Source organism: Colletotrichum orchidophilum, assembly GCF_001831195.1.
Source record: "Colletotrichum orchidophilum strain IMI 309357 chromosome Unknown Scaffold_140.1, whole genome shotgun sequence".
NCBI classification, from domain to species: Eukaryota; Fungi; Ascomycota; class Sordariomycetes; order Glomerellales; family Glomerellaceae; genus Colletotrichum; species Colletotrichum orchidophilum.
In genome coordinates, this window is record NW_019173096.1 from 43867 (window position 1) to 67034 (window position 23168).

Sequence of the window (23168 nt, forward strand, 5' to 3'; positions counted from 1 at the left end):
TATTTATAATTCTTTTAATTTAAAAAGAGCCGTTTAAGTTTTTATTATTATATATATAATATAGTAGCCGCCGTAGGTCTTGTGGGGCAGGGCCCTAGTCTAGCAATGCGTATTAGGTCGTAATATTATATATTACGATTACGTAATCACTTATAAATACGCTTATTAATTTAATATTTATTAATAAGCTATAGAATATTCTAATAGGAGGTTTTTATATCTATATAAAGGCGTGACATTACCTACTTAGACCTTTCTTTAAACAAGTAACTTTTTATATAGTAATTTAATTATATTTCTCTCTTTACTCCTAAAGACTTTAGTTATTTACGTATTATTACCCCTTTATTTATATATTTTTATTTTTATATGAATATTATATATTTTTATCTCTTTATAAAGATATATTTATCTTCCACCTCTTAAAGCTATCGTGTAAGAATTTATAATATAAAACCTATATATTTAGGAAATAAACGCTATTAAGTAAATATATAGATAAAAATTATATTTAAAAATAAGATTTATATATAGTATAAACTTAAGCTAGGTTTGAGGATAGACTTTTATAATTTCTTTAATCATTAATTTAATATTAGATTTTACGCTTATTTTCAATTATTTTTATTAAAAAACCCTTTTAATAAGATTATAACTAAATATTAAAATAAATAAGACTATTTAGATTCCGCGGGATTAATAAGCGGCTAAGGATTTCGCTACGTATCGAGCTAATATTAATAAATAGTTACTTATATAGGAGATGGCGGGGAGGAGGCCGATCCCGAACGAGGTTAGGAGGCGTGCTTCTAGAGCAGACGGGAAAAGGCCGGCCAACGACGAGTTGTGAATGAGTGAAAGGCGCACATGCAGATTAAGGTCATCGTAGCCCATGATGGCACTGTCGTACAAGTAATCGCTGTCATGAGATCCCAGTCATGGCAGTATCGAGAATTGATGGCATCATTTGTTAGAAGCCCAGTTGTAAAAACAACCGGCACCTAAGACTCTATCTTCACAATATGACCCATGCAAACGGAACAGCAAGCCCGGCGTCTTTTAGGCTGCTTGTGACACCATGCTATGATATGCTTTCACTGAATCCGCCACCGAGGAATTCGATTCTCAGCAGGATAGGTCTCCCCGTCGCCATGGCTAGTACCCAGTGGTGTTAAGTCGAGTTGTGCCATCACTACCAACGTCAGCGTTCGCCATGCCGCCAAGTCATCACGTGAGGGGCCAACGCTCACCTTGGGCGGCACGTAGGGTAAGTTGATTGGCTACAACTCCTGGGAGATGCAAGCCCCGCCATCAGAAACCAACTTCCACAGCGCGTATACTCACACTTCTCCTTTTTAAAGTCTATTCCGCCAGCCGGAGCACGGCGTCGCTGAGCCTCTTAGCCAATTTCATTGTCTCGTGCTCCAGGCCCTCCCAGGCTCTGATCTTTCAGCTCGACGCACCATCCAGTTCTCAACAGCTCCTGTCCGATCACGCCTTCTCAAGTAGTCATGCTACGCAGCCGCCATTTGCATCCAGAGCACCTCTTTACTGATCCGCAGCCATCTCCTATCGCCTCAACACCGCTTCTCCGCAATGATTGTCCCTCAAGAAAGGAATACCAACGTCCGGCTTCTCGCATGTCTCATCGACGACGACGACACGAACGATAGCGATTATCGCTTCCTCGTCGACGGGCAACATGTGAAGTACATATCCACAGCGCCAGGCACGTTTCGCGGGGCCGAGGACGACCGTACTTTCGAGCCAATCCTGCTTGGCGAGCTCCTCCCACCATTTCCGACTGGAGATTGGAACCACGGCTACGTAGCTAGGGACTCCGAGACGGGGAAGGCTACCTTCGTCGGGACCGAGACAGTACAACTCGCCGGGGTTAAGAACTGTTGGCATCCCATGAAGCTCAACGAGCTGGAATTCACGCGACAAGAGCGAGTGAGGCAACGAGTCCACGTCTCAACGCATCCCGAAGTTAAAGGCGGCAAACCCGTGCTCATCAAACTCGCGGTCTGGCCCTGGGAAATCCCCTCCATTGAGGTTGAGACGGCCGCCTATCAATGGATTAGTGACAGCGGGGTCGGTCCTAATTTTCTGGGCCATCTCACCGAGGGCCAAGATGGGCGCGTGGTTGGCTTTGTCGCTGAGTGGGTGGAAGGCGCGAGAGCCGCTGGGCCAGCGGACATCAACGACTGCAAGAAGGCTTTGGGCCGGTTGCATGAGCTCGGTATCAAGCTTGGCGATATCAACAAACATAACTTTCTTATGCGGGATGGGCATGACGTGGTTCTGGTAGACTTTGAGACGGCGAAGCGAGACTGTTTGCCTTTGGAACTCGAGGACGAGATGAGCACCCTCAAGAGCAGCCTTGAAGGCACGAGTTTCCGGGGTGGGGTGGAACCTGCTGATGAATGACAGAGCCAGGACATGCAAGCCCACATCGGCTTGGTGGTTAGCGGGAGGTTAGCTGCACATACAACCAAACTAGACCATCAAATCCACCAGCATCGTCAGAATAAATCACCAATAGAAATATCGCTGGTCCGACAAGTCTCTTCCAACGTCTACCAGCCTTTTTGCGCTCTCTTGGACGATTTTTGAGGCGGACATCAGTCGAATCAGTCCCATGGCCTTGAGGAAGAAGTCCACGGCGAAGCTTGCATTTTTGCGACGTGTCTGGCGCGGAATGGAGCCTTCTTGTTTTTGTATTACCACTTTGTTCTAGCGATGTTAAAAAAAAAATCGACAAATTGTACAGAAGCAAATCTTGAAAGCAATTTTGCGTTGCCCATATCCTCGATCACGTTCTCTAGAGTGACCACATCGTTCGTGCGTGCTTGATCGGGTACTATGAGAAAAGTAGACGACAAAAGGCGATGTTATAACAAAAAGAAAAGAAAAAAAAAATCGTTCACAAATATAAAAGTCAGTCATTAACGCCCAAAACGACACGCCACTGCTCAACCAATCACGGAGTTGCAGCAAATCATGCTCTCTGAAAACAGAAAGCCCCCAAATAAAGGGGTCCATTGTCTACGATGCAGATCGTCCATGCATCGTGACAGGGTATTCGTACTTGTTAAAGGTCGCTTGTCCGCAATTGCGTGATGTGTCTTGACGTCGGAAATCAAACTTAACACTGCACGGGCGGGGTACAAGCAAGTATGCCGATTGAACGTGTAACTTTCTTTCTTTTAACACCTCTACAACATGACTCTCGAAGCTTTTCAGTGCGATGTCTGCTTCGAATCCATTACGAGAAATGACGTGAAAGTACATCTGCAGAAGCATCAGGCAAGCACATGATGTTACTATCTCTACTATCTCTAATGCGATCTTAGGCCCAGATGCTCAGCCTAATGAGCAGATTGCCTGATATCGCGTCGCCCGACAGCCCTCAAACCGATGAAGAGCGAGTCAATGGTTCTCAATCACCATATAGTAGTGGATGTAGCTGTTGCTCGCCGCCGCGGCTGGACACGAGGCGGTGGTCAGACTCCTCCTTAGTGTAGATGGCCTCAATTCAAACTTCATGGATGGGTATTACGAGACGCCACTTTCCCAGGCTGTGAGATACGGGCATAAGACCGTAATCAAGCTTTTTTTGGATAATAGCAACGGGATTTTACAAGATGAAGCGTGTAAGCGAACCTAGACCATGGGATATATACAAAGATATCTTGAGCACGATATTGATTGAAACACTTCTTTACCTCACTATACTATACAATGATACAGATAAGAGGCGAATAATTGTGGACGTGGGGCCCCAGATAACGATGACCTCGCATCGACGACTGGCAACTGCCCATGTTACTGGTAGAAGATACTTACGATTTCCCTACACGGTTATGAAATAACGCTGGGACTTAATTACATATCGATACAAGGCACTCAGACTTCACCATACATGCACCGTTGAAATAGTCGAGAACCTGACATTTCTCTAGGCTAACTGAGAGAAGTTTTACACGAACGAATGCAAGAAAAGCCTCACTCTACCAGCCGGCCTGCCATTTCCCTTTGTCATCAATCTTGATTCTTTACTTTTGTTCTTCCGCCAGATGATTTTGCAGCCGAACGCAAAGTCTTGGGCAACCTTCTGCGCTTTTTCGGATGCGACACGGATTTATCAACATGGAGCTGACACGAATCGTGGTCCCATTCAAACTGTAATTGGAATGTTGTCTTGCCGCCTTCAGTAATGCGCTTGAGCAAGACATCTTTGAGAGACCATTCCTCGAACTGAGCAAGCAACACGCTAGCTTCAGACGGGGCTGGCGTTGTCTCTGGTGCTCGGATATCGTTAGGTGACTGCGCGGTATGTGTTGCCGATTGTCTTTTGCGAGAGCCCCGAAAACTGGCGGCGGTACGGCGGACCGAACAGGAAGTAGATGTCGAGATTTTGCGGCGCTTGCGACCCTGGTGGACGTCATCTGAATCATCGCCTTTCGAGCCAGAATCCTCAACATCTGGAGGAGAAGAAGAGTTCTCTTCATTATGTCGAGATCCTAGCCTGTCAAGACCGTCCTCGTTTCCTGGATCTTCACTGCCTGCGTCACCGTCCTCATACCGCATGGTTTCATGCATCTGCGAGGATTTGTGGCGAAAACGACGAAGTGACGGCGACGTGGAAGATACTTCGGCATCGGAACTGAACACAGCCTTCGTGGCCTCGGACCCGACATGGGTGGATGCGCTGCTTGTATCATCCAAGGCTTGCCCTTGACACGGTTCATCAGAGGGTGTTGCAGGAGATGGGGCGCGGGCTTTAGGGATGGTACCATCGTATGGCTTGCAGGCGGGTATTTCGCTTTCCTGGAATGATGCCTGGACCACCTCGATGGGGCTCGCAGTCTGGCGAGAGTGTGCGCCAATTGAAGGGGAATCCTGATGACCCTGGGAGCTATGACAAACGTCATAGTCAAAGACAGCACCGACCACCATGTTGCTCTCTTGACTGGCTGGTTCGGGTCGGAGCTGTTTCCCATCTGCCGTAACTGGGTATGGTTGGCTTTCAGGGCTGGTAGGAGGGGTTGCAAAATTGATATCTTGACACTCAGTGAGTACAAATCTCTATTTCCAGTAACGAAGATGACTACGTCGTTCTTGATGCTTGAACATTAGGTAGCTGATATCATTGGAGCTTGGCTCGGATTTCGAAGCTTCCCGTGATGATAGACTCTGGTATTGCTCGTGCAAGAGAGTGTTCCTTGCCGTTCTGGTAATTTCAATACATTCGAGCTGAGACGGTGGATGAACAAGGCATCTGTGACACGGATGCGAGGCGGCTGCTGCCTTTGCGAGCGGTCGCGTTGTGATTCTAACGTGCTGCTTTCAGAATAATGGGCGTGTCTGAATGCTGACTAAATATTTCCCCACCTTAGACAACCGTTGGTGCCTGCCCCCCTCTCCCCCTTCTTCTTCCTCTTCCTTCTCTACGTTCAAGCAGAGAGTGAAGATGGGTACCCCAGCATCCTTTGAACCTCACTAAGGTAGGTAGATGTGATAACTCACCTTTCCTACGTGAAGTAGCCTGCCACCATCACGTTGACGCGAGCAATATGAAGCTATAGAGTCCTACGGCTTCACCACTCGTAAGGGCTTAGCATACCAAGTATCGGATGCCTACGTAGTCAGGATTATGTTTTCCAGGTTGTCTGGCGATGTCCTGTTTCTATTCTCATTCGTTGCTTGGCGTGGTCAAGCAGGAGGGGTTGGTCAAGTTTCTAATAAGAAGTTTCGACCTTTCCCGCTTGCCTCTAGCTTGAGAAAGGAATCTTGCGCAACTTGACAAATTTGTTTTCCGAGCCACCCTTCTCTACATGTCTGTTCGCACCCGAATTTCATCTAACAGGCTGCGTGGCTGATCTCGAAGTCCTCCGACTCATATTACAGTCTCTGCGCTATCCTCAGCCCAACTCAAAACACTCATCGCCATGTAGTTCAATAAGAAATGCCACGCTTTGACAAACCACTGATCTACAGAAAGCTTTGACTGCTAAAGTGACAGAGTTTCCATTACCGCCACTTCTTTCGCATTGTACAAAGCTCGAGGCGGGTAAAGATCGTTGGCTTTCGTTGCCGTTCCGTTCTGTTTGATGATCTATCAAAAACGGCTTGTATGTCTGTATGAAGGTTGTTTCGTACGTTGTCAAACATCTCACGTCGCCCGCGTTCATCTAGAGATTATTAGTACCAGTCATGCGTCATCAGCAGGACTTTGCCTACTTTGAATTCTAAGTCGCGACATTGCACGTAACTCATCAACGGTGAAGTCCATTTTGATACCATTGAAGGCTGCATTGAAGGGTGCAAAAGTGGTTGGATCAGGCCCTGCGCGCGCAATTTATCAGAACCAGAGATCAATCCTGGCTCGCCTGGGTGACTTAGAAAGGGGCCTAACCCCGCTTTGTCACTGATGTTGGCGTTACGAGAATCTCACCCAGTCTCAGTTCAATGCTCAAGACTAACAAGCCCGCGCGGGTGATCCATCTGGACGTCTCCTATATTGCTGTAACTTCGATCCTACCAGACGTATCCCTCGAACCCGCTGTGGGCAGTATCAGAACCTGGGTCACGTTGTGGAAGAACAGCAGTTTAAGCAGAGAAGTCGGAGCGAGAGAGGCGAGGAATATTGAAGGTAACAACCTGTAGAGCTATTTCCACATATGCTGACGCAACCACTTAATTACTCATTATCGTCTCTTATTTTCGCCTTTTGAGGCAACGAGCATTTATCAGGCATTTGTCGGTCAACAGGATCACAACGGTACTTTGGAGTAATCATCTCCTGCGTAGTTTCCTTCCTCGTGTTCGGTTTGAGTCTGCTTCCTCTATTACTGGGATCTTACGAGTACATTATCAAATCAACCTGGCACCTCGATGCTTACGCACTTTTGATCATCGTTTTATGCCCAGTGGGGCGTCTGCAAAAAGTTGCCAACAAATAACTGTCTGTGCTACTTAATTCTACTATTTCGAGGCCATGAGTCAGCAAGACGAAGGTGTACCTGATCTGGTTATTGCGCGGATTGAGAGAAAGTCGGATTCGATTGTGGTTTGCATTTTCATCTTTGATTGAGGGGATTCTACCAGTCTTGCCAAGCGATAATCTATGGGATACGCAAACACCTTAAGCGCACCTGAGTCTCGCAAGAGTTTCCGGGGGGTAGCCCGACATAAACCCCTCCCTTACACAGTCGTAAGAAACAGAATAACATTATTTCAAATGAAACATATAGTGATCAGCTGCATCAACTGCAGGTGGATTCGCGTACGACTGCTCTGGGTTTGCAGTACTACTGTACTTGTCAGGTTTTCTATATGTCTGGTTGCACAAACGCAGTCCCGTCGTTCTCTCCATCCTGTGATTGCCTGCTGAGCTACTGTCTTTTCGACTGTGTACAATCAGGCGTTGTCAAAGAGACGATCAAATTTGCAATGAGTACGGAGATGCTGGATGCACAGATCAGCCAGCGGCAAAAGGACCATAACTAATTTGTTGCCCCGTCATACCAACTCACACACTAGTCGACGACACCCCCCGCACCCTCGTGCCATCAACAGCAGGACTAGCTTAGGAGGCCGACGACAGAACGCCGAATCTGATGATATGCGTATGGTCTTCTAGGAGGTGGGGATATGAACGAAGACGGAGACCATGTAGTTAAGCATACGAGCCCTGAATCGCCGAGCCGGGGCGTAGCAAACTATGTATATATGTATGTGTATAATTAGTAAATGAACCCTTTGGAGGAGGAGGTGGTAAGTATGATATGTGACAGCAGTCTTTGGTCCAAAGTTACCACCTTCATCCAGCCGGTCATTTGTCATGGGGGTGGCGTCTTATGATTATGCGACTACTGTTGCCGAAGCACTTCGAACGGTCTGGCCAAGGATCTTGGCATGGGAAGTCACAAGATGATGCGATGACGAATCATTGACACAATTGTCTTTCCGATGGGAATGAGAGAAGGCTTGGAGTCGTGCTCGTATCCTGCTCACTCGACAGCTTGGCCCCCAAAACTGTGCCGTTCCCAACAGCTGAGATTAACTATTTGTTTGGCATGACAACCTGTCAACAATGAGGACGCAACAGCCACAAAGGCTTGCCTGACGAGACACGCTCTGACGATGCGGCCCAGGAGTGAACCATCATGTCCCTCTGGGCCGAGGTAGGAGAGACTAGATGACGCGTGATAGGCCTTACACCTGAGTTAGCAGCCTCGAATTACTCAATCCATGCGGAAGCTTCTACTAGTGAGGATTTGCCGTCCCATGTCAGATGCAATCCCACACCACCACAAAAGGCACCACATCTGGCGAAGCTTTCGCGAGTTGCTGCAGGCGAAGTCGCGGTTCCATTCTGCGAAAGACGTGCCATTATTGCGCTTTCTGGAGACGGAGAACCTGCAACGCCTACGCCAAAGGGACTTGAGTTGGTTTCAAGATCTTCGCGCGTCGACAAGAGAAGAGGAAGAACATAAGGAGCACAACAACAACGGCGGCACGTGGCCAAAGTTTACAGGATAGATCACAGTGCACAGCAAAGTTCACAGTCTAGGCAATGGTGATGTTCTCTTCACAAGGCGATTGTTAGGTTATTTGATGAGAGGCCATTCATTGGCTGGCCCTCTCTACCGACGCCTCTGCAATCTTCGTCCGAGTTTAGCTCCACCGCTTCCGCCGCCATTGTCCCTTAGTTGAATGGCCTTTTGAAGTCCTAACCAGTGAGGTCCGCCTGTTTGGTCTTGAGCACATTGCTGTCGTCTTGGAACGCAAAATTTGTTGGGAGATGTCAGGCTCAAGAGCTTTCCAAGCGTCTCGACGTGCCGCAATACGAGCGCTGCGGCGGAGACCTCGCGACACCGCATAGACATCAATCGTTCTTCTGTTGCAGATCCGTGGCAATCTGGTTGTCAAATTGTGCATCCCAAGCCGCGTCTTCATTCGTCACCATGCCGAGACTAGGCTGCGTTTCTGTCATTTCTGTCGCTTCTGTAATTTTTGTCGTTTCTGTCCCATCTGAGGCAACTCTTGCTTTCGCCAGCCCTCATTTGCAGGCGAATTTTGCCTTCTTCGGGCATTGCCTTTCCAGCGCTTCATCATCGGTGTCGAAACTTCTTTTTGTTCCTCTCTTTCGCCGGACTCGAGTCGATTCGTTGTGGACGAGTGTGCCTCCGCTTCAATCGCAGAAACCTGGTCCAAGACCGATTACACGAGATTGTGGTGACGAGCAGCGTCTCTCTTCGCATCATCATAATCGAAGGTGGCCCGGACGAAATCCCCGATTCGATTATTCCGGCCTCGGACCTGCTCAATTCGTTGCTTAGCAGCAAGTATTTTCTTTGTACCAACTTTCAATATCGATATCTACTTCGCCTTAGGAATACTCATGCAATTCAGATCTTCCTACGCTAACATAAAAATCCTTTTCGCTTCTGACTCTACCCCCGGAACGACCTTCCCGGCTTGATCCTCTTCTGATTAACGCTCCATCAGCGACGCCATCGTCCGCACAAACTCTTTGATCTCGTGGGTTGCGACTCGATGCTGTATTGCCCAGGGATCTCGATCTGTTTTATGAATCGGATTGCCTTGGCGGCTGCGTTGCGGTTGTTAAGTATGACCCGAAAATTGTGTCGTCCTGCAAAGCTTCCCCAAGAAGAGTAGCACCCCACAAATGCAAAGATGGGCTGACGGCGTACTGGAGGAACAAAGCGCCGACCCGCATAGATGACGGAACAGTCCTCTCCGATCAATCAAATCTCCGATGAAATTACGTTACAAACTCATCAAATTCGGATTTGCGTAAAGCCCTTCTCAGTACCAAAAACAAGCTGATCTTCGCCACAATTTGAGGTTAACAGCCTGAGGGAAGGCTCATATTGGTCAAATTTCTGGTAAGACAACTGGAGTACGCGCTAACGCAAATTGGAATGTGACGAGTTTCTGCAGTAGAAACCCCAATTCCCGATGACTAATGACTGGGTGACCAATCCAACAAAAGTCATCCAACATGACTCATGCCACCTCTACTTGAGGGAGGCACGGAGTGATGCGATTGTGCCGGAATCACGGAGCTGCCAGTGCTCGCTTTGTCAGGCGCCAAGCCGGAGTTGCGGAGTTGCTCACATCACCGCGAATCAGTACTCCGGCCGACTCGCCGATTCATGGTAGGACTTCTTAAAACACGAGGTAACAAGCTGGTGGAAGGATAGTATATAATGACGAAAGACACCTCTTGGTTTCTCTCTTGAAGATCTTCAATAACAAGACACCTTACCCGGACTAAGGCAACTCGACCGTCCTCAATTGCATAGAGACATTTTTGCATCAATATTCCTTTGTGAACTCCTGCATCTACGACCTTGTCGCTTCTATTCAAGATCTCAATACTACACGTTAACCAGCCGCCTCAATCATCATGGCATCTTCCCAAATTTCGGAAAGCAAACTTTTCAAGCCGTTGAAGCTCGGCAGCACGCAGCTCGACCATCGCATTGCCATGGCACCGTTGACCCGATACCGCAGCGACGCAACCCACGTGGCCAAACCTTTTGTCCCTCGTTATTATAGCGACAGAGCCTCGACTCCGGGCACCCTGATTATCTCAGAGGCTACCGGCACGTCAATGCCTGAAACCGGAGTACCACACGGCCCAGCCTTCGTGACAGACGAACAAGTCGCTGCCTGGGAAAAGGTTATCGCTGCAGTTCACGAGAAGAAGGGTGTGTGGTTTCAGCAGATCTGGGCTCAAGGCCGAGCTGCGGATCCCGAGTATCAGAAGCAGCGCGGCTTCAGGTTTCGGTCCTCGAGCGCTGTGGCCATGGAACCTGGCGCACCTGTCCCCGAAGAAATGACTGAGGAAGAGATTTTGCAAGTCATTCAAGATTTTGCGGACACAGCCAAGAGAGTTGTTGCTGCGGGCGGTGACGGTGTCGAAATTCATGGAGCCCATGGTTACCTTCTTGACCAATTCCTCTCAGACTCCGTCAACAAGCGTACTGATAAATGGGGAGGCTCGATTGAAAACCGAGCTCGGCTTCTTCTCGAAGTCGTCAAGGCGGTCGTCGAAGTTGTCGGTGCTGAGAAAGTGGCACTTCGACTTTCTCCATATGCATCTTTCCAGGGCGCCGAGTCATCTGATATCCATGGACAGTATACCTACATTGTCAAGGAGCTGCAGAAGATGAACGCTCCTTTCGCTTATCTGTCATTGGTTGAGGCCCGAGGCGACCCTGCCAAGCTTTTGAACGCTACGCACGATCCCAAGATTGCTCAACAAACCCTCAATTTCATCCTGGACATCTGGGACAACTTGTCCCCTGTTGTTGTGGCCGGCGGCTATAGCCCTGAGAGCGCGGCCCAGGTATTGGAAGAGCACTATTCAAAGTGGGATGTTATTGTTGCATTTGGAAGAAGCTTTATTGCAAACCCAGATCTTGTCTGGCGCATTAAGCACGGCGTTTCACTCACAGAGTATCACCGCTTTTCATTCTACATTCGGGGTTCCGAGATTGGGTACAACGATTATACATTTAGTCAGGAGTACATTGACGCGCAACGAGAATGGGCTTTGGCGAACCTGGCCTCGAACTCAAAATAGCGTCATGATTGTGTAGGGTTTGTATGCCATGGGAACGAAGGTCATAGAATGTAGAATTGCCGAATTTCCATAGCTCTCAATGATAGAATTGTCTTAGCAATGCGACACCAAGTCATGATTTCAATCTTCACCTTTCTTCCCAGACATGGTGCTTATTCGAACCGTTCCATATGACCCAATCGCAGTATCCCCTGAATATAGTTGCAATCCAATAATCTTCTTAGAACAAGGAGACGTTGAATCCTCAACGTTTTCAAACTAAGGTAGGAACAATGAGGTATGCTTGAAAGTCTTGGCTTACTATTCAGGTTGGGTTAGCTCTACTTAGCGAGGAAAGGGTTTTTAATAGGTAAGGTAGACTGGAGGGAAAATATTGAGCTGAGCTTGGTCGCTGTTTATAAGTTGCCATCGACCGGACCCATCCAGATCCTAACTCTGTCAAGCATACGAAATACAGCCTTGCTCTTAGTATCTCATTTTCGTACATAGAAACCACGTGCATGGGATGCTTATTGACCTCGGGATGCTACGAAGACGTTGGCCTCAATAATGAGCCTTTGGATTGATTGGATCAGACGATCTGCCTGTGGCCAGCAAGCCCCTCGTAAGTTGCCCACTCGTGAAAGGAGTGAAGATCCTACAGCATTGTAAAGTAGAGCCATGTAAGAGTTAATCTAGATTCTCTCTGAAAATTCTCAGGCTGAACTGATACTTAACTTGACATCTCACCACCGGTCTGTCAATCTCCTCGAAGTGCGCTGCTGAGAGACATGCGACCTCGGTTCACTTTTTTGAAACCGAGCTGCAGCTATTCAGTGCATTTCACAGGCTCAACTATATGAACACCGTCGGGGAAGAAATTTGTAGTACATTTAGTGATTATATGTAATGTCTTGAGGGCCGTGGACATCCTGGCAGTTCGCGGAGTCTCTTCAGCCAGATGCAGGTCATCAAGCAACGGACTCAACTGGGAGCCAATCAGGGCCCAAGTTATGCACGGTCGAACCCGGCATTATTGAACTTAGGACCGAGCACCCTAGTCGTATTTTAGCACTGGCGCCAAGATTGACTTGTCTCAATGATTCCGGCACCAACAAACACAAGCGCAAGACACTGCAATCAATGGTGCCCTCTCGCACAATTCGGAGTTGAAAAATGTCCGTTCGAGACACATTCTGGCCGTTGGGATTGATTCCCCGGCCGTGAAAATGCCTAATCGCCGATGTTGGGTGTAGGTCGCTGCAGGGCATGTCAGCGCCATCGCGTGGCTCGGTGAGTCTATGACGAAAGCATAGCTTGAACTTGCCAGATGAGGCTCCTTGCTTGAAGAAGAAAAGATCTAGTGGTCTCCACTTCGCTCCGACTTCTTACACCAGAGTCGCGCTGACGCGACCGACGTGGTCTGCTAGCACCTTGGCTCTACGTCGTCATAGATCTCAGCCGGGCTAACGGCCGGCGGAAACAGAGGACCGACGCCATTAGTTTACTGCAATTTGAATCGAATTTTTGGTCGCTCGCGTCACCCTGAGGACATGCCCAATGTTATGGAACCGGCCTAGTAATTTGCATCTCATTGGCATGTGGTTTCAGCGGGCAGCAAGCATTTATCAACCAGATGCTCTTCTAATACAATATCTACCTACGGTTTCCCATCGACACCCAGGATACTACATCTTCTGTGTGCCATGTTTTCTACACTAGCAACTTGCGCTGTCCTTACATGATCGCCATCCCCATCTCCACGTCAAGGCAGACGACCGTCACATCGCAACGAAGCTTATACATCCTGTTGGAAAACCAGCATACTCATCATGGATGAGAGGCCCACGCCTCGGGACACCGATGTCCCTGGCGGGTTCCCCGAGACACCTAGTCTTGCTCCGGCCAGCGGTCACCCTACACCGATGGCATTGTCTAGTCATGGCCAGCACAATTCTCACAGCATCTCGGGCACAGAATCGGGCCATATTGCCCAGACTAACGCAAGTTACTTTACCACAACTTCGCGCGTCCGCGATGACACCTCGTCTTCTACTCTCACACTCCCTGGCAATGGTGCTGCAGTTTCAGGCAGTCGCAAAGCTTCGCAAGTAGAAGATTTATCGGAGAAGAATGCCCCCATTGACGATGAATCAACGCCATCCTCTCCCTCCGCCAATGCTTCATCGCCTACCGACAGCGCTCACTTTGCGCCCCTCAAAACCCATACTAGCAATGCCAAACGGCCACAGGCGCGCAGACAAGGGAGCAATTTAACTGAAGACGATCTTTTCCGAGTACTGTCTCGTCGCCGTACCAATGCTACACATCAGTCAGATGCTGAGCAAGAGGAACAGCAAGAGATTGAGCGTCTCATGTCTCGGATATTTGGCCGAGCTCGACAAGAACAGAGCGAAGAGGAGAAAACGCGGCATAGCGGCGTTGTTTTCCGCGATCTCACAGTCAAAGGCGTCGGTCTCGGGGCTAGCTTGCAGCCCACCATTGGGGACATCTTTCTCGGGTTCCCGCGAAAGATCAAAATGCTCTTCACTCGAGGGCCGAAGGCTGCATTCGCAAAGTCCCCAGTCCGAGAGCTCATTAGCCATTTCGATGGCTGTGTACGCCCAGGAGAGCTTCTCCTTGTCCTCGGCCGTCCAGGTTCAGGCTGCAGCACTTTTCTCAAGACTTTCTGCAATCAGAGGGCAGGATTCGAGGCCGTTCAAGGGGAGGTCACTTATGGAGGCGCCCCTGCTGAGGAGATGAGCAAAAGGTTCCGCGGGGAAATAATCTACAACCCTGAAGACGACCTACACTACCCAACCCTGACCGTCAAGAGAACCCTCAATTTCGCTTTGGAAACACGAACCCCTGGGAAAGAATCGAGACTCGAAGGCGAGAGTAGGACGGACTACATCGAAGAGTTCATGAGAGTTGCCACGAAGCTCTTCTGGATCGAACACACCCTGGGCACGAAGGTTGGCAACGAATTTGTCCGAGGTGTTTCTGGTGGCGAGAGAAAGCGCGTCAGCATTGCAGAAGCTATGATTACCCGTGCATCCGTCCAGGGATGGGACAACTCAAGCAAAGGTCTCGATGCCAGTACTGCTGTAGAGTATGTCCGATCTATTAGGGCTATGACAAACATGGCAGAGACTTCGACCGCCGTCTCGCTGTATCAAGCTGGCGAGTCTCTCTATGATCTCGTCGACAAAGTCCTACTCATCGACGAGGGAAAATGTCTTTACTATGGACCTTCCGAGGCTGCGAAGCAGTATTTTATTGAACTCGGTTTCGAGTGCCCAGACCGGTGGACGACTGCAGACTTCCTGACTTCAGTGACCGACGAGCATGAGCGCCATATTCGAGACGGCCATGAGTCTCGTATTCCAAGGACCCCGGAGGAGTTTGACTTGGCATACAGAAACAGCGAAGCCTACCGGAAAAACATTCAAGACGTCGAAGAGTTCGAATCTCAACTTGCGCAACAGATGGAAACCCGGCGCCAGAACGAATCGAAGAAAACGGAGACCAAGAATTACGAGATTCCTTTTCACAAGCAGGTAATCTATTGCACTAAGCGCCAGTTCATGGTCATGGCTGGGGATCGGGCGTCTCTTTTTGGCAAATGGGGTGGGCTGGTATTCCAAGGTCTCATCGTGGGCAGTCTGTTCTACAACCTTCCCAATACCGCTTCTGGAGCATTTCCCCGTGGAGGAACCCTGTTCTTCCTACTTCTCTTCAATGCCTTGCTTGCACTTGCGGAACAGACGGCAGCCTTCGAATCGAAACCCATCCTGCTAAAACACAAGTCCTTTTCTTTCTACCGCCCAGCAGCCTTTGCTATTGCCCAAACAGTCGTCGATGTACCGCTCGTCTTCATACAGGTTATCCTTTTCAACATCATCATATACTGGATGTCCAACCTTGCAAGGACTGCTTCACAGTTCTTCATCGCCACACTCATCCTTTGGTTAGTCACCATGGTGACCTACGCATTCTTCCGCGCCATTTCAGCTTGGTGCAAGACCTTGGATGATGCAACCAGATTCACGGGTGTGTCTGTCCAAATTGTCATCGTTTACACTGGTTACCTTATTCCCCCAACTTCGATGCGCCCTTGGTTTGGGTGGCTACGATGGATCAACTGGATCCAGTACGGGTTTGAGTGTCTCATGTCCAATGAGTTTTACGATCGGCAGCTCCAATGCGTTCCCCCTTATCTCGTTCCTCAAGGACCCAACGCGTCGCCGGCCTATCAAGGTTGTGCGCTCGCCGGAAGCTCACCAGGTCAGACGATTGTACCCGGTTCCAGCTACATCGAAGCCTCTTTCACATATTCCCGTTCTCATCTCTGGCGGAATTTCGGCTTCCTCTGGGCTTTCTTCATTTGTTTTGTGATACTCACAGCTTTGGGTATGGAGCATATGAAGCCGAATACGGGTGGCGGCGCCATCACGGTCTTTAAACGCGGGCAAGTCCCCAAGAAGGTGGAGAATAGCATCGCTGCCGGCGGGAGTGGCAAGAAAGGTGATGAGGAATCAGGCGAAGCCAACAACGGCGCACAAACAATGACGGCCGACACTCTGAAGAAAGAACAGAGCGACGAGGACATCATGAAGCAAGTGGCTCGGAACGAGACGGTCTTTACTTTCCGCAACGTCAACTACGTGATTCCTTTTGAGAAGGGAGAGCGCACGCTACTGGATGATGTACAAGGATATGTACGGCCCGGAAAACTTACTGCCCTTATGGGTGCCTCCGGCAAGCATCACCTTGTGCCAGGACTTGTTGTCTACAGTTGCTAACGTCTCACAGGTGCCGGTAAGACAACTTTGCTCAATGCCTTGGCTCAACGCCTCAATTTTGGAAAAGTCACTGGCGAGTTCCTGGTTGATGGCCGTCCGCTGCCCAAGTCATTCCAGAGAGCGACGGGTTTCGCCGAGCAGATGGATATTCACGAACCAACAGCAACGGTACGGGAGGCTCTTCAGTTCTCAGCGCTGTTGCGCCAACCTCGAGAAGTATCCAAGAAGGAGAAGTTTGATTACTGTGAGACCATCATTGATCTTCTTGAGATGCGCGACATCGCTGGGGCAACGATTGGCAAAGTAGGCGAGGGTCTCAATGCGGAACAGCGAAAGAGACTAACCATTGGTGTCGAGTTGGCGTCGAAGCCTGAGCTACTCATGTTCTTGGACGAGCCTACTTCCGGTTTGGATTCTGGCGCTGCCTTCAACATCGTTCGGTTTCTCCGCAAGCTGGCAGATGCTGGTCAGGCCGTGTTGTGCACCATTCATCAGCCGTCGGCCGTGTTATTCGAAGACTTTGACGAGCTTTTGCTTCTCAAAGCAGGTGGCCGAGTTGCGTACCATGGACCCCTTGGGCACGACAGCCAAGACCTCATTCAATACTTCGAGTCGAACGGTGCTCACAAATGCCCTTCGAGCAGCAATCCAGCCGAGTACATGCTGGAGGCAATTGGTGCCGGCGACCCGAACTACAAAGGCAAGGACTGGGGCGACGTCTGGGCGCAGTCGAAGCACAAGGAGGAGAGATCCCGGGAAATTGACGAGATGCTGGCCAAGAGGAAGAACGTCGAGCCATCGAAAAGCCTCAAGGACGACCGCGAATATGCCATGCCCTTGTCGACTCAGACCGTGGCAGTGGTTAAGCGTTCGTTCACTGCCTACTGGCGCACACCGAACTACATTGTCGGGAAGTTCATGCTACACATCCTGACGGGCCTGTTCAATTGCTTCACATTCTACAAAATTGGATATGCATCTGTCGACTTCCAGAACCGGCTTTTCTCCATCTTCATGACTTTGACGATTAGTCCCCCGCTTATCCAACAACTACAGCCAGTGTTTCTGCAATCACGCCAAATTTTCCAGTGGCGCGAGAACAACGCAAAGATCTACAGCTGGTTTGCTTGGACAACAGCTGCCGTCCTTGTTGAGATCCCGTATGCCATTGTCGCCGGAGGCATCTACTTCAACTGTTGGTGGTGGGGTGTGTTCGGGTGGCGTCTGCCCAGCTTCAATTCTGGCTTTGCATTCCTCTTGGTCATCCTCTTCGAGTTGTACTACGTCAGCTTTGGACAGGGCATCGCAGCGTTCGCCCCCAACGAGCTTCTAGCATCTCTGTTGGTCCCCATATTCTTCCTCTTTGTCGTCAGTTTCTGTGGTGTGGTTGTTCCAGCCAACCAACTTCCCACATTCTGGAGGGCTTGGATGTACTGGCTTACACCTTTCCACTACCTGTTGGAGGCTTTCCTCGGAGTAGCCATCCACGAACAGCCTGTTCAGTGCGAGGCTGGTGAGTTTGCGAGATATCAGCCACCTCCAAACCAGTCTTGCGAAGATTACACTGCGCCGTATATTCAGCAGGCAGGTGGATATGTCCGAACTGGAGATGGGGGCATTTGCGAGTTTTGCCAATATGCGACTGGTGACGAGTTTGGTGCAGGTTTCAGTGTCTACTACAGTAACATCTGGCGTGACTTTGGTATTTTCTGTGGGTTTATTGTCTTCAACTACACTGTTGTTTACTTTGGGACTTGGCTCAAGTTCAAGGGGAAGAATCCCTTCAAGAATGTCATGATGAAGAAGAAGGGCGGCAGTGGTTGATTTTTTTCTTGATTCAGGATGGAATCATCACTAGAAGAAGGTACGGAGTTCAATGAATTGTAAAAGACGAATAGACCAGATCGATTAATGCAAAGTATTGCTCTTAGTGGGACTCATGAATCCCTCGGGCTTGAAGGCGTTATAGCAACAAATGTTGCATTGGCTTCATTTATTGCTCGCCGCATCTTGAATTTTCGATAAAATTTAGGTAGTGGACAAAGGTTCTGACATTGGTTGAACTGGGACACTGGTATATGATGAGAGAATCTATCGAGGGAGGAAGCAACTATTTGATTAAGAGTTAAATTGGCAGATGGCAGACCCAGTGCCTTAGTTCTTAAAATCGCCCTTGGTCAGCTCATCCTCCAGGTCGTAGTAAACTTGGAATTCGCAGTAGCAAATCTCTGGGTCGCTCTCAACATCAAAGTTGAACTGCGCCTCTTCATCCGTAATGGGGACCTTTGCCAAACCGTTGGCCGCCGCCGCTTCAGCCAGAAGCTGCACGCGACAACTGCGCTCCATGGAAGTGTACAAAAACGCAGCTTCGTCGACGGTGTGCCCCACCGTCAACAGGCCGTGATTTCGCAGGATGCAGCCCTTGCCCTTGGGGCCCAGCGCCTGAGCGATCAGTTCACCCTCCTCAGGACCCAAGACAACACCTCCGTAACTGTTATAAACGCTGTGAGCATCGCCACGGAACTTGCAGGCGTCCTGGGTCAGCATCTCCAGCCGGCGCCCAAAGACTGACCAAGCCTTGCCGTGAATGCTGTGGTTGTGGCACACGGCATGGACATCCGGACGAGCCTTGTGCACGGCAGCGTGGATCAAGAAGCCAGCAGTGTTGGGGGGCTTGGAGCGGTTGCCGCCAATTACCTCACCGTCGAGGTTGACGAGGATCATGTCGCTGGCCTTTAGCAGACCAAAGTGCTTGCCGAGAGGGTTCGTCCAGAAGGCGTCATGGTGCTCGGGGTCCCTGACGGAAATGTGGCCGCTCATGCCTTCGATGTAGTCCTCACGGTACCAGTGGCGGAAAGCAGCGGCCATGTGTTCGAGTTGCCATTGACGTTGGGAGGCGAAGTCGGGGAACTTGGGGATACCAGCAAGGGCGACATCACCGTGAGACATGGCCTGCAAAGGCGTCTTGTTGACGAGCTCATGACCATGCTTGGTGTGCGATGCCCCCTTGGACACGATGGCGGCGGTGCGGGCCTCGATGGAATCGGTGTCGCTTACAACGGCAGACGGAGCCATGGTGGGTCTTGGAATCGGTGCGCCGCTTTACGGAGTCTAAAAGAAACGGTCTTCGTTGCGTAGGACGAGCACGCGTGTCTCGGGCCGTGGCTCTTTGAGTGTACGTGTATCGAGGAATAAGAAGCACAGGCTGAAATGAACAAGTAGTTGGTCTGGTTGACTTCAAGTGAGTATGCAGATAACGTTCACTTGGGGAAATCACATATGCGTGGAGATGGCCGATTGATAGGTAAGACACCACCAAGGCACGAAGGGCGCAAATGTCATTCGGAAGATGTTACCCAGAGTTTGGCCGGAGCGGGGTTGCGGGTCATGATAAGACACGACCGGGATCGCTCTCCCAAGTCAGGACCGGTTACCGGAAACCGGAAACCCGACCGGCCCGGTCCAAACATCGGACGGCCGGACAAGGGATTCGCCGCATTATCCTGGGATTTTTGGGGCCCCGCCTCCGCAATGAGCGGCTCACTCGCCGATAAGAGGCACCGCCACTCCAAGTAAGCTGTCCCGCAATCGTAGTGTCGCTGTTTCGAGATTCACGCCGCGTCTAATTTGGCTTCAACGCTCAAGAGGGAGACGTGGTATGTTGAAAGAAAACGTCGCGACAGGGTATGTTACAGCTAGTCCATGCAAATTCCATCCGCCCTCCATAACCCAAGGAAATCTCTCTTGTACAGCGACCGTCGTCGTCGTCGTCTTTACGCAAATGCTTTTATTTACCCGTGCGCAGCTCCCGACCGTCCGGCTCCGAACCCGTCTCCTTTGCTTTTCTGGAGAATGGAGAGGGGGGTGTTCCTGGCTCTGCTCGGTACATGTACCGGATGTCACATTAGTTCGTCATTAAATAGCAGTATTTTGCTCGTGTTCAGCAGTCCTCGGTATGACCCGTCGGTACATCTACCGCTTGGCCTGTGATGCCTTATCCAGACACCGAATAATCTGAAAAGAGTCAGCATGCGATGTGCAAAATTAGATGGGGTCAGAACGACAAACCTCATCCCCCCAAACGCCTTGGTTGCTAAGATAGCGACCCATACCCCTGACCAACTCGAGCTGCTCCTCAACCGTCAAGCCCGTGACAGCCATCTCCATGACACTGCCCAGGTTGACTTTGTGCAGGGCGATGAACGAATGGTAGTACATGTATGTGAAGAAACCCATGATGAACTGGCAATCCATGCGGTCCGTCATGCCGCCATGTCCCGGAATCGAGTCGCCAAAGTCCTTGATTTTGAAAGTGCGCTTGAGCCCAGAAGCAAAGAAACCGCCGAAGGGAGCGATGAGAGAGGCAAAGGTAGCCAATACCAAGGTGTGCAGCTGCATCGGGGCCACGGTGAACGAGAAGGTCTGGTGCATGTTCGGGGGCAGGAAGAATAGAGGAGGCAGGCTGTACGTCTTGGGTATGAAGACGGGATTACGGGTACACTCAAGACCAGTGAAGATGTTTGCGCCGAGATCCTAGACTGAATTAGGGCTTTTGCTGCATTCATCTCGGAGAGAGGGGTAGACCACTCACATTGACAGGGCATAGAAAGAAGTCGGAGCGCATCAAAATGTTGGTCAAAATCATGCCAAACAAGATGGTGAAGGCCCAGGCGCCAACGAAACCCTCGACGGTCTTCTTGGGAGAGAGCGCAATGAGCTGGGTGCGGCCAAAAGTGATGCCGCATAGGTAGGCCCAGATATCGTTGGTGATGACCATGGCGGCCGGGAGGAAGAACCAGATCATGCCCTCGAAAACATTGTTCATGATGAAGTGGGCCTGGACGACGATGAGGTACAAGGCCATGTGCGTCCATGCGAACTGGGTGAACTGGAACTTGTAGTGACCGTTCTGGAGCGAGGTAACGAAGAAGACAAATCCTGAGGGGGTTTATAGTCAGTATATACTCGAAAGACGGTTTCGTATGCTTCGAATGACATACCGAAGATGTATAAGATGAAGCTGATGAAGCGGTGGTGGGTTGCCAAGGGTAGCAGAACCTTGTCAACCAAGACAATGTGCTTGAAGTAGTAAATGACACTCTCGCCGTAGAGAAAATACATGGTAGTGGCCAACCAGTACCAGTTGAGGCTCTTGGCGGAACGCAGCTGGCGGGCACGGCTGGGTACACTAGCGATTGCAATAACCTCCTTGAAGGAGATGATCTGGATAGCAGTCATGATGCAGATGATATAGATGTGGCCCATGAAGAGAGCAGTGAAGAAGCCGGCAAACATGACAAAGGTCCAGAAGGTACGGGTCAGGAAGTTGGCCTTCTTCTTCTCGTAGGCGGCTCGCTTTTCCTCCTCGGGAGAGTGAGATTGCTATCTCAGGCGTGGGTGGTTAGCTTTTGCCTTGTTGGGTCGGGTCGAGGTCGCTGTCGCGGTCGCGGTCGCGGTCGCATCAGGGTGGGCAGGGCGGGAAAGGGACCAAAGCTTACCTCTACAATGTTGTCCAGGGCAGCAGCAGACCTAAGCTTGGTAGGTGACCCATCTTCGCTGACGTCGCTGAAGCTGGAGCGGCGTCCCTCGCCGTGACCGTTGGTCTTGTGGGGGAACTTGACGCCCCTCCGTGTGCGTGCCATCATGTCTCTTGTTGCGGTTCCACGAGAGTCAGAAAGGCAAGTGGTCGATGACTTGGCGTCGCAGGTAGCTGAGAATCTGGGTTGGGGTAGCTGGAGTCTGGCTGATTAGAGATCAACGGTCGAGGGTGAAGGCCGTGATAAAGCGTCGCGGAGCAAGCGGGTGGTTCGGATGCGGCGAAGAGAGGAAGCGGAGGGTCGGCGCAAATTAGGCCGTTGTGTCGCAGGGACAAGCGATGAGATGGCTTGTCGCAAAGCTGTCGAAGAAGACCGGGGAGTGGGTTCTAGTGACTCCCAGGACGAGATTGCAAGGGGTCGAGTTCGGAATCGTAGGCGGTCGTGGGTGACGTTTTGGCCAAGCGGATGGGATATGTCGGCGAGGATGGTTTTTTTTGTTGAACCCGAGAGGGAACTGAGCAGAGGGCGGAAAGCGGGAAGGCCCAGCTGGCGCAGAATCAGGAGCGGACCCACCGTCCAGTGCCGGGCTGCGGGCTACAGCTGTGTCCACGTCGACGGGAGTCTGGTCAGGGTGTGTTGCTGCAGCCCGCTGAGTGCTCCAGTGTCCGTCCTTAGGGTCGGTTGGATTCCTTACTATCTAGCACCCAAAATACAAAGCTTCTTTTTCTTTTTCTTTTTTTTCTCCTTGTTTCTTTACTTTTTTTTTTCTCCCCTTTTTGATCCTCTCCCGTTACCTATTTTCCTTCCTCCACATCGTTGCGCCAGAGGCCTAGTAATCCCCTCCGATCCTCAGGTAGCCAGTCCACTAAATCATCTGAAGAAGCTTGCGGTGCCAGGGCAGCTGGTCTGGGCGAATGATGACGGTGCAAATTAGCGTACAATGTAAAAGAGCTACGTCAGGCCTGCATTCTTGGCGGGGGAGGCCCCCGAGCAGAGATTATGTCATCCAGTTGTCCAGCAGCGCCGCAAAGCTGACGTCTCATTGGGCAACACGCTGCCTGCACCGTCGGCTCGGTCTCCGGACTGCTGGACATCCCCGTTGCGCTGCAGCTATCTGCGCTTGTCTTCCTCAATAAGGATCTTTGTAATTAAGGTAATCCAAAGATGCCACTTTCGAACTTCGTGTAAGGGTCGGTAACCTTTCTTACGAACGACGTTGTA

General features: G+C 50.2%; 6 protein-coding genes across 6 annotated transcripts; 3 read left to right on the top strand and 3 right to left on the bottom strand.

The window, feature by feature from the left end:
• Positions 1-1596: 1596 nt before the first annotated feature.
• On the top strand, positions 1597-2430 carry CORC01_12013 (uncharacterized protein; the record flags this gene model as incomplete). Its single annotated transcript, XM_022623635.1, has 1 exon — positions 1597-2430. The coding sequence occupies one exon, from the start codon at positions 1597-1599 to the stop codon at positions 2428-2430; it is 834 nt and encodes a 277-aa protein (XP_022469847.1).
• A 1614-nt stretch (positions 2431-4044) lies between these two features.
• On the bottom strand, positions 4045-4962 carry CORC01_12014 (uncharacterized protein; the record flags this gene model as incomplete). The annotated part of the gene is made up of 1 exon (XM_022623636.1): positions 4045-4962. One exon carries the CDS (start codon positions 4960-4962, stop codon positions 4045-4047), a length of 918 nt encoding a protein of 305 aa, XP_022469848.1.
• A 5482-nt stretch (positions 4963-10444) lies between these two features.
• Positions 10445-11626, top strand: CORC01_12015 (NADH:flavin oxidoreductase/NADH oxidase; the record flags this gene model as incomplete). The annotated part of the gene is made up of 1 exon (XM_022623637.1): positions 10445-11626. One exon carries the CDS (start codon positions 10445-10447, stop codon positions 11624-11626), a length of 1182 nt encoding a protein of 393 aa, XP_022469849.1.
• A 1811-nt stretch (positions 11627-13437) lies between these two features.
• Positions 13438-18234, top strand: CORC01_12016 (ABC-2 type transporter; the record flags this gene model as incomplete). The annotated part of the gene is made up of 2 exons (XM_022623638.1): positions 13438-16357; positions 16421-18234. 2 exons carry the CDS (start codon positions 13438-13440, stop codon positions 18232-18234), a joined length of 4734 nt encoding a protein of 1577 aa, XP_022469850.1.
• Positions 18235-18564: 330 nt separating this feature from the next.
• CORC01_12017 (class II Aldolase and Adducin domain-containing protein) lies at positions 18565-19485 on the bottom strand (the record flags this gene model as incomplete). The annotated part of the gene is made up of 1 exon (XM_022623639.1): positions 18565-19485. The coding sequence occupies one exon, from the start codon at positions 19483-19485 to the stop codon at positions 18565-18567; it is 921 nt and encodes a 306-aa protein (XP_022469851.1).
• Positions 19486-20382: 897 nt separating this feature from the next.
• Positions 20383-22055, bottom strand: CORC01_12018 (cytidylyltransferase; the record flags this gene model as incomplete). The annotated part of the gene is made up of 5 exons (XM_022623640.1): positions 20383-20424; positions 20479-20943; positions 21002-21348; positions 21411-21792; positions 21909-22055. 5 exons carry the CDS (start codon positions 22053-22055, stop codon positions 20383-20385), a joined length of 1383 nt encoding a protein of 460 aa, XP_022469852.1.
• Between the last annotated feature and the right edge of the window lie 1113 nt (positions 22056-23168).